The 11354-nt window shown below is 37.5% G+C and overlaps 1 protein-coding gene across 1 annotated transcript in view; it reads right to left on the bottom strand.

The window, feature by feature from the left end:
- Positions 1 to 4839: 4839 nt before the first annotated feature.
- Positions 4840 to 11354, bottom strand: part of LOC149290627 (PMS1 protein homolog 1-like) — a 36022-nt gene continuing 29507 nt past the window's right edge. The window contains exons 8-12 of the mRNA XM_089488429.1: positions 9627 to 10444; positions 8522 to 9007; positions 7806 to 7936; positions 5328 to 5488; positions 4840 to 5004 (exon numbers count right to left, since the gene is read on the bottom strand). Coding sequence (XP_089344555.1) covers positions 4840 to 5004; positions 5328 to 5488; positions 7806 to 7936; positions 8522 to 9007; positions 9627 to 10444 — 1761 coding nt within the window. The remainder of the gene's footprint in view (positions 5005 to 5327; positions 5489 to 7805; positions 7937 to 8521; positions 9008 to 9626; positions 10445 to 11354) is intronic.

Below are 11354 nucleotides of genomic sequence, written 5' to 3'. Positions count from 1 at the left end.
TCCCAACCTGCCAACAATTTTGGCATTTCTGTCTAGACAACAATATTTCTCTGAAGGCAGAATACCTCCCTGGCTTATCCAATACTATCGCAGACTGGAATTCCCGATTCCTTGTCGATTACAGCGATTGGCAACTCCATCATTCAACATTCCAAAAGATTATCTCCCTATGGGGTCCCCTTCAGATGGACCTCTTTGCTTCACGCCTCAACCGCCAACTGCAACACTTCTTCAGTTGGCGTCCAGAACCGGAGGCTCTAGGAACAGATGCTTTCCTCCAGACATGGCCCCCAGGGACCAACTATGCGTTCCCTCCATTTGTGATGAGTTCTCCTCCAAGTCTCGGTTCAGAAACACCCCCTAGTTCTGATAACCCCTTGGTGGCCTGCCCAACCATGGTTTCCACAACTCCTGAGCATGATTGTAGACTTCCCGAGGATCCTCCCAAACTTCCGATCGATCCTTTCCGACCCGCTAGGGAACCCTCACCCTCTCATCCTATCCAACCAACTGACCCTTGTCGCCTGGTTGATTTCGGGGCATTCGGATCTAATCCAGAATTTTCGATCTCAACTCAAAAATTACTATCCGAGGCATGGGCTCCAGGTACCAGATCTAATTACAGATCAGCCTGGAAACTTTGGATTCATTGGTGCTTACAACGGGATTTGGATCCCGTTCAAGCATCTCTCTCCCACATACTAAATTTCCTCTCCTTCCAATTCGATGCAGGTAAAGCTTACCGTACCATCAACCTTTATCGTTCAGCTATCTCAGCAAACCACCCTCCCATTGACCACCTCCATGTAGGCAAACATCCTCTCATATGCAAATTACTCAGGGGTATCAGACTTACCAGACCCCCTCTACCTAAATACACTGACACATGGGACGTAAATTTGGTTTTTCAACTATTATCTAATTGGGATGATAACCCTGATTTATCCCTGAAAATACTGTCTTGTAAATTAACTATGTTACTGTGTCTTATATCTTTTAAAAGAGTATCTGATGTTAAATCTCTAGACTTATCATTTAGATCTTTTTCTCCAGATGGAGTTTCATTTAACATTGTTAAACGTACCAAGACTAACCTTAGAACTATTTTCTATCCAAATTTCCCAGTCCATCCCAAATTATGTGTAGTTCGTTGCTTACAAACTTACGAACAAAAGACGCTTCCATTTAGATCTCCTACATCCACTCAATTACTTATTTCATACTGTAAACCTCACCTTCCAGTATCCTCCGCCACCTTAGCCAGGTGGGTGAGGTATGTCATGTCCTCTGCAGGCATTGACATCTCCATATTTGGTGCACACTCTTCTAGGGGCGCTATGTCTACCAAGACTTTCCAGGCAGGAGGCTATTAGACATTCTTAAAGCTGCCGACTGGTCATCGGAATCTACATTTAAATCCTTTTATTTTAGACCCACTTCTCATGTTTCTAGGACTGTGTTATGATTAGTACTTATGCTTTAAAGTAGCATAATAGGAGCCTCCTGTCTGAGATAAAATTACAGATTTTCCTAGCCTAGGCGTCAGAAAATATAGATTTTATTAAAGACAGGAGGCGACTATTATCCCTCCCTTAACCCACCCTTTGCTCTCTCTTTCAGCCTAATCGTTTATTCCGTTACACCGTTATGATTTCATCGTTCCTCTTCAAGAAGTCATAGTTCCAGTTCTTCGTTCCAGAATTCCTATGGTTATTTCATCATTCCAAGTTCTAATACACCGTCGCAGCACGAAAGAGGAGGGACTAATTGATTACACCTGTTTTATACCTATCTATTCATATTATTGGTTCTCAGCATATTGTTCCTGTCATGTTTGGTTGTCATTTTTAATTCTCTACCTAACCTGTTTGTTAACCATTTTGCTGCTGTGAGTAGTAAAGAAAGTATAAAGCATAATAGTCGCCTCCTGTCTTTAATAAAATCTATATTTTCTGACGCCTAGGCTAGGAAAATCTGTAATTGTAACAAATCTTTCACTGTTTTTATTGTATATATTATTCAAGTATTGTACTTTACGTACTTCAAATTACATAACTGTATAGACACAAATAGTATAGTTAACAAATAGCATGGAACATGACAAAAATTACTTCATAATCAACACAAGCAGCTTCTTGTGAACACTGAGACTTCTCATCCAATAAATGGAAAAATAACTATGTCTCAATAAAAAGGGTGGTTAAAATGTCCTGTTATTACGGGATCACTTTTTTAAAATGGATTTTACACTGAGTTTATAACAGACTTTTTAATTCTTTCCACCCAAGTTCTTAGTATGAATATTTTAATACCTTGCATGAAGGAACATGGTAAATAGTACTGATAGACAATAAAGCCTCTGAAAAAAACAGCTATTTGGAAGGACAACAGTCGGTAAAGAGATAAACCATACATGAATACAGCTTTCTCTAGCATATTTACCTGTATTTGGTATTCAATTTTTTAAGTTTTAATATTTAGCTCCAATATCTACCAAAGGCGTGATTTCCATGTTTGGACTTTAACACACCTCCTGGATTCTACCTACATTGTTTCAGCAGTTTGTGCAAAAACATTTAACATAAATTGTTTACAATCACAAACCTTGAAGCATTTTGAAGAACTCTTCTGCGAAACATAGAGCATTCTTGATGGAGGTGGACCAGCCAAAGGTATTGAACAAATGGGTGAAGGTCTCCAAATGGGTACCTGAAAAACCTGGGTCAGAGAAACACCAACTGACTCTTCCTATGATGTAGAACCAGCTCATGGTCATCTCTACAATTGTCCTTGCTATGGTGATCACTACTAGAAAGAATGTTTTTAGTCATTAAAATCTTAATGATGGATAGATGATTGAGGCTTGAATAGAGCAAAGGAAGGTTGGATACATACAGAAGCAAGTAAGAAGCATTATAGCCAAGATGAGGGCTAACCTTACTCTATAATTATAAACATGTTTAGTTCTATTACTTGTATCTTCAGCATGGCAGTCTCTGTCCAAATCCAGTTGGATGAGCATCAAAATGTCTGGCAAGGTCTCCACATTGGACATCAACCCTTTACTCAGGCTGAGAAGGTCTCTAAAGATTCTAGATTACCAATTCAAGGTCATTGCTTCTATACCTCTTAGCATCATTTTGACACAAGATGATCTGCTCAACATCAGTAACCTTCTGTCAATCTGGTCACGTTGGAACTGGGAGATAATATATCTTTATGGGAGGGAAGTTGGATGGACAAATCTGGACACTAGATCCTCATTATCATGGGTGATGAGAATGGCTGTCACTCCAATCTTATGAAGGGTTTCGGCACTTTTTATTTTTGTATACACTAGCCCCAGCCTTTTGGCTTGGTGTGCGGTGTATACAGGGTACATTTTTATCACACTAGCCTAAGGGCTGGGGCTTCCATTCGTTTTTCACGCGATTGCACTGTTTTTTTGCACAGAGAACATTGTTCACTTTTTAGAATTTATGATATAAACTGCTTGATGAACACAGTACACGGTTTTTGTATAGACACTGAAACGCCAAGGAGGAGTAGGCTCCCCTAAAAAAAACATTTTTTTCTGGTGAGGAGGGGAGTTAGGTAGCTCTTAAAGGTTTTGGAAGAAAATATTATAATTTTTTGTGAATTCACTGTGAATACTATCCCTTCACAATAAAGTCCCAAACCATTTGAGAAAAGGTTTTCCTCTTGGTCTATAGAAGGCTGTGGCCAGTGTTTGTCACCAGTGGTGTGTTCATCATGTCTTCCAAATCTTTTCCAGATCCATGACCTGCTTTTTGAGTAATTGGTTGTTTTCAAGTTTGTCAGTTTTTAACCATTTTAGATCTAACCAATTTCTTCCACTCTTTCGGAAATATTTTTAGAGTAACTCGGATGAACTGGTCAGTTTAACACATTCTATTAGAATAAGTGTCGCCGTCATGGAAATAATGCTTACATATATAGACTGCTTGAAGATCACAGAATCACCCCTCCCCAAACAAACTTGCAAGCTCCTGCCTACCCAAGGGTTGTAGCACAACAGAACCTCCCTAGATCTTCTTCTACACCTTACTGGCCACCCAGGGAGACCCACTGGATCATGGGTACAATTCATATATCTTACCTGGTTCTTTTGCAGATGATGTAATATATATAGGTTATAGAATACATTTTAGAATTTGTGATGCATTGCCTGATATCCAATCAGCAAAACCCATGGAAGTATTAAGGTCAAAGAATTTAAACCCTACCGGTCCCTAAATAAAAACAATATATAATTTGTGTGACCACACTGGCCAAACAAAGCACAGAAAATTGCAAAAAATTATCTCTCTTACGGATTTGAAAGTAAGGAAATTACTATAATGGAAGACCAGATTGAAACACAGTATTAACCTGCAACTGATAGGATCTAAAAGCATACACAAAGTGTATTTACAGACTACTTAAATATAAATATTAGTCATTTACTTTATTCAAGTAACCAATGTCAATGTAGGGCATACATTGAAAACGATACAGCTTGTTATAGGAATTTTAGGAAACAAATGAATTTTACAACCAAAGTTGTCTCATCTAAAGTATTATTTATGCCTATTAGGCTTTCTTCACTTTAGGAACTGTAAATCCTCTGTGGACAGGTTTACTTGCGTCATTGTATGAATCACACTATGAAGCGGGATAAACGGTGACTTGCACAGCTTTTTTAACAAAAGAATAATAATTGTTCCTCAACATCATTATCTTTAAAAAAAAAATAAGAAAAAATGAAAGACATCTAAAACACAAATCAATGGTTTTTCATAGGGTCTGTCCTATTTTACTACAGTCACAAATGTCTTCTCAGACAGTTTCAGGTATGTCTGTTAAATGATGAAAAAACTGGCGACCATGTATACACCCTTTCTTCTCAGTTCCAAGCTGCTCTTTCATGCGGGACAAAGTGTCACACACATCCTCCTTTTTTAAGTGGAATGGAAGCTGACGAGATAGACGGACTGCTTCTCCCTTAAAAAACAAACAAAAAAATGACCTTATACATTCCAGAACATGTACAACAGTAATTTGGGGTTCTTCTATTTAATACAGGTTTTTTTTTTATCTCTATGGATTTTTTTTCCCCAGACCTGATAATACATGCTCTATAAATATACAACCCAGGTCTTGATTACAGTATTTATCAGAGAAGCACAATTTACAGCATATTTACAATGGTGAAAACATAATGCACCACTTATTGCTAGCAACCACAATTGAATTGCGAATGCTATAAAAAAAAGAGGTTTTTTATCCCTTATAAAATGACTAGCGCTAAATTTACATCCAATTACCTTCAGATAGTTCAAAACTTTGAGAGGCCTGTAGTCACACAGTTCTTTACCATTACCATTTATCACAGTGTTTAAAATCTCCTTCAAATCAGATATCCCATAAAAAGGCAAACTGGTGGCCATTCCTTCTATTGCAATATAGTTGTCTAGAGCCGACTTTCCTAATGGAAGAAAACAAATGGACTGGATTTTGTAAAAATAAAAATAAAACACACTACAAACATATATCATAAAACATAACAATACAATTTAAGTTCTGAAAATATAAGTACATTGATAACATGCTACGCTAGAAAATCTAAAAAGCTCTAAAGGCGGCTGATCAGTTACTAACTCACATGGTACTTAAATCCACCAAGAGGATTTTCCTCTGAAAGAGTATAGGATCTCACAAAACACATTAGACATGAACGAGGATGCTATTATACATTATAACGTAATACAAATAAGCAGAAAAGAGGTGTCTTCAAACAGCAACTTTACCCACCAGATGATAGGGATATCACCTTTGGTATTACTAACCCCAATTTTTGTCATGTTTTGCCTACCAACTACACTTTCACTACATTTCCATGAATAATATGCTTGTATAGATGCTTGACAAGCATATATCCACCTTACATCACATTTCACATTGATACAAGAACAATGCTTTCTTTACTGGAAAATGAGTTGATAAAATCCATGAGCGCTAAACTATAACCTATAACAAGATGAAGGAAAAACACAATTTGTAACATATGCAGTTGCTCAAAAGAACTTGTGTGCAAAACACACTTTTTAGATGCAGAGATCTGGAATGTCTGACATATTGTAAGTATTGAGAACTGTTCTGTCTGGCTGCAAAGCTAAACTGTTCTTCTCCAAAAAATAAGTGGAATATTAACTACACTTCCAAAGAATAAGAACTGGCAAATTTGGAGGAAAAAAATTGTTAGTTGTTTTACTAGTGATTTTCTTGGATTACAGGAATATGAGTTGATAAGTATTGTTTAAGAATATGCAGCATGAAATGACCTTTATATTCGATAAATGAATTGTCCTTGTTTTAATGAGAACAGCAGAGATTGAACGATTGGTGTCAAAAAGGTAAAAATGTTAATTTTCAAATTCCAAAGTCAATTTAAAATCAATACATAATAACCTGAAAACATATTCTGCATTAACATAACAATAATATGTGATCTCCAGAGGGCAAAAAGGGGCAATTGTGGCTTCTTATCGTTCTTAAACGACCTACTTAACTTTAAGGATTCCAGAGTACCCACTTATGATCTGGTTGGGTGAGGAGCTCAGGACAACTTGAGGTTCGCTGTGGCCCCCCTATCAGCAACCACATTGCGTTGCTGCTGTAAGAGAAAACCCTGGAAATCCGAGAACTCAGTGTTTTCTAATGATGACTTCCCAGCAAGGGTGTTGGATAGATAAAAGATCTGGTGTAACGCCAAACAATAATTGTGAGATGCACCAACATTTTCATCTGCCTTATCTGCAAGAAATATTCAATAGGTCTTTATATACTTTTACTTTTATCAACTTATGTGTTTTGCCTTCCTTCCCCATATCAAATCTGTGTCACTTTTATCATGGGCAGCCTCCAGGAGTACCCAGGTATCCCTGCCTTTGCAGTGTCCTTCGTCCTGCATCCCACCAGAAGGCAGTGAAATATGCCCCCTTCAAATCCACTTTAACACCCACATACCAACGCTTACGCACACATTCTTTCTCCTCCTCCTCACGTGAAGCCTTTATGTTCAGTGCAACTAGAACTGTCTGCAAAAGCTGCCATGCTTCTACCACAAGGTCGCGTAATGCATGTTACGTTGTCCCTTTGGGCTCCATGCATGGAAGTGCAAGACTCTATAAAAGGGGAGGCCCTGGTCTGGTGTGCTCATGGTTTCTACCTTACCCTTCACAATCATCTTTCACCGTTTCATATGCCACTATCTCATTGGTTGCTGCAACCCTCCGGGCATGAGCGCCCCAAGTTCCTAAGTCCCCTTTCCTTTCTCTGGATACTCTTTTTGCAAGTCATTTAATTACTTTGATTTCTATACCATCTCTCTACAGATAATATCCATATCTGTGGTCCCTCTTACTACCAAAATGTTGTAAAATACTCTCTTCTTGGATGGCTCTATCAGTGTACTTAATGTGCTCAGGGGTTCAAAAAGGCAACTCTCATGCTGGAGAGTTTCAACGAACTCACCTACGACCCTTACGCTACAGAGTACATGTACATCTTCTCTTGAATGTATGTTAGGCCAGTTGTCGTGCACAAGTGCTTGGGTTAGCTGGGTGCTTGAATCTAGTCAGGGATATAGTCAGGCCCAAAACTCATTTTACTAGCTGATTGTAAAAGGGGGGAAATAAATACAGTGTAACTGCTAAAAAGACCCACGAGAAACATCATCTCACAAATACATTATCAACTTCTTTAGAATATTCATGAGGTTAACTCAGACCAGAGAGATTTACCTGGTGTCATTTTTATCTGAAATCCATTAGCTGTAAGTCTGAGATCAGAAAAGTACATATCACCATTCATCTTGGGAGGATCCTTCTGCATGCCTAATAGGGCATCTAAATATGCAGGTCCTCCTAGTAGCCTGGAACAAAAAACATAACATATAGATGCAAATATTATAACATATACATTATTTGTATATTACACATGTACATGAACGTAATGTAGTAAAAAGGTCCTGTTGTAGGACTGGTGACAAACATGGAGAAATATTCCTGACTACTGTGAATAGGGCGAGGGATGCATGGGGCTGTGCCAGAAAAGTTATTGTTTTGGTAGTAGTGGAGGTTGTAGGCAAAGTTATATTTTTTAGAGGGCAGGGCTTATCCTAATGGCTGCCTTGTTTCCATTTCTGCTTGTCACTGTGAAGGAAAGTTGTCAAAATACACATGAACAGTGTATGCTTCTTCTAATGTCATCTAATTTTGCCTAAACTGGCAAAACTAGAGAGCTACCTTTTTTGAAAAGTGAAAAAAATAAATACCAAACAATGTGTTTTGAGCAAACCACTCAAAACTAATTAAAACCCATCTACGAATGTGTTTGCTAGCAAAGCGGCTAGCGTAATGTAAATGGGTATACATGCACCCTATAAAGTAACTCTGTAACCTTTTGACAAGTTCCCCTTAAAACTCAAGTACCAATTTAATTACAGCGTTTGCTTTACCTGTCTGTTAAAATAATTGCGGAATCCAGCATCTCTGCAGATATTTTATGATTTTCTACCAGCCGTTTAAACAGCAAAGCTTCCTCAATCCTATAAGGATTTAATAGTGCTATTTTTTGCTTAGAGGCTACAACCCAAGCACCAGGGAAGTTCAGCTTGCTTATCAAGCAAAAGTCCTCTGAATTGACAGTATGTTTTTCTGGAAGCTTACAACATTGCTGTTTTAGGGCACTGAGTGCAAAGGTGATCTGTACAGTTTTAACAGGCAGCGTGGGTTTTTGCTTTTCAACTTGAGAATGGAACAGTTTGTCAAGTAATTGCTGATTGGAAAGAGGTGTTTTCAGTTTCGTTTTTTGAGCAGGACTATGTCCAGAAGCCAATTTCTGTCTTTTCTCTGTTTCTCTTGGGCTTTGCAGGTTTCGCTCTGATGCTTTTGCACTCTGTGTGTTGTATCGTTTCAGGTCTTTAGCGGCTTTATCCTGGTACCTGTATGAATGTGCAAGAAAATGCCATGATACTAAATATATTAGAACTGATGTGAGCTAAATACAAAAGAATGCTACTAATATTTTCACATCTTAAATCAGAACCAGCATTCAACCAAAATTCAAGCTATAGATAAATGCACACATTTAAAACGGATCAATACTGTACATGTCTTATTGTAAATGTTTTACTATGTTTTTTTTAATGCTGGCTTAAAAAGCACCACAGAGAGATCACAAATATGAGATCTATTTTTGGTGTTGGTATGAATTTACTGCTCCCTCGCTTTGTTAGGATCATCCACTTTGGAGGTGGAAGGGTATGAAGCCATCTTCAAGTACCTCCGATTCAGAGTCTACCAAAAGCACGGATATCTTTATCAGGATACTTCTTTCCCACTCTTATGTTCATGATCGCCTAGAACACTGTTTGGTGTGTGATGAACGTGGATACTTAGATCGAGAATGACAAACACATGATGATCACAGAGTGATGGCATATAAGTATGTACACATTTTAAATAAAATATATTCTAACACCCACAACACTATCTCTTCTCCTAAAACACAGAATCATATAGGAAGATATCCTACTGGAAAGTAATGAATAGCTTACTAACTTGAGTTTTTCTCCTTCATCCAGTTCCTTCCATAGTTTATCAGCTTGAGAAGAAACTTCACCAATGCCAATGTTTGGGTTATCAGCTAGCAGCCTAGATCGAGTCTCTTGTGTGAAGAATTCAATTGCAGACATTGGCTTCTTTATGACTTTGTTACTGATGAAGTCGTAAGCTGTGATAAAACCAGATTTCTCTGCGATAACATTTGTTGATTTCTTTATGTTTTCTGGGCTTTTAGCTAAATTAGAGTCGCTCACCTCTTCAATAATATCACATTCAGCACGGGGGCACAATATCTTTACAGGTTCAAGATTCTCGCCTCTACTATCTTTGAGTGCATTCCCTTTACTCCAGTTATCAATAACATCTAGTTCTTCATTCAGTTCTGTCTTCTTACTTATTTTTCTTTCTGTAGCCTGTCCAATGTTTGGAGTGGCAAGCATAGGACTTGACTGTGTTTCCAGTAAAATTTTGTCATCGATAGTAAAGTTTCCATCTTTGGTTTCCACTAGTGATGAATTTGTGGCACAACCCCGAACTACAGCATTCGTCTGATAAACAGAGACCTCACTAACATCAAAATCAGGATGGTCATCTAGGTTTAAGACTTGTTTTTTTAAACAATCTTGATCACTGTTAGTAATGGAAAAGAACTGCTTTTCAGAATTTGGATTTACACAAAACATCTGTTTGTCAAGATCTGCATTTGGGTGTTCAATGTCATTAATATTTTCCTCAGACTGTGCATTTGCTTTATCAGTTTCTAAACATGGATATATTGATTTAAGCACATTCTCCACAGCAAGCAGTACAGAATCCTGTTAAAAATAAAGAAAATACATTACACTGCTATACTTACTGACATAGAATGAATAAGATAACACTGCATCTGACAGAATAGTTTGGTGGGCATAATTCCAAAACTCTGGCTAATCTTTGTAAAAATAGGAAGGGTCTACAGTGATGACTTCTCCTGCCAGGTGCTTCTAGGCATGAAGACTACAGGTTTCCCCTATTTGCTAAGGTAATAAAGTAAATAAATAAATGGCTTAGTGAGCACAATATAAGTACAACGGGCTCAGCATGTCAAGTTCACACCTAAACTGTATCCATTTGTTTTGGGCCAAGCAACATCCATAGATCTTTTGTTACCCAACTAAAAAAGCAGTGCTATGGAAACAGCTCCAGAGATGCCTAAAGCAGACATACTATATAATATGTATAAAAATAACACATATTTAAAAGTATATCTTATAGGGGTACACAAAAGTGATTACAAAATCAAATCTAACAAGTGTTCTAAGGCATCTATTTCTCAGATAAAAAGGACACTTATCCAGCATACATTCTTCAAGAAATTAAACAGAGAACTTAAAAACATGAGCAATTAAGTATCTGACTTGGAGGCATGGTTCATTTTTAACCGACATCAACAACCTATGTTTCTATATTTTAATGGTGTACATTATGCATATGGGGTAGAGGCATATGTGTTAAAGAGGGTATTAAAAAAAAACAGCTTGGATATGTTATGAGGTCTGTGCATGAGTTTGAAACTTACCTGAGCACTCATAAGGTTATATTAAACTGTTATTTAGAAATTTAGATTTGCTCTTTTAGTATAAAAACATCTGTTCTACAGACACACTTTTTAATTATTTAGGGGTTTAAACATAGAAGTACTGTCTCACTTAGAGGATGTTAATGTAGCCAAACTCAAAAAACACA

Source organism: Sceloporus occidentalis, unplaced genomic scaffold (genome assembly GCF_023333645.1).
Source record: "Sceloporus occidentalis isolate IW3139 unplaced genomic scaffold, rSceOcc1.0.p SCAF_38, whole genome shotgun sequence".
Classification (NCBI taxonomy): Eukaryota; Metazoa; Chordata; class Lepidosauria; order Squamata; family Phrynosomatidae; genus Sceloporus; species Sceloporus occidentalis.
Note: the sequence above shows the minus strand (reverse complement) of the source record. Positions and strands in the feature narration are given on the sequence as shown.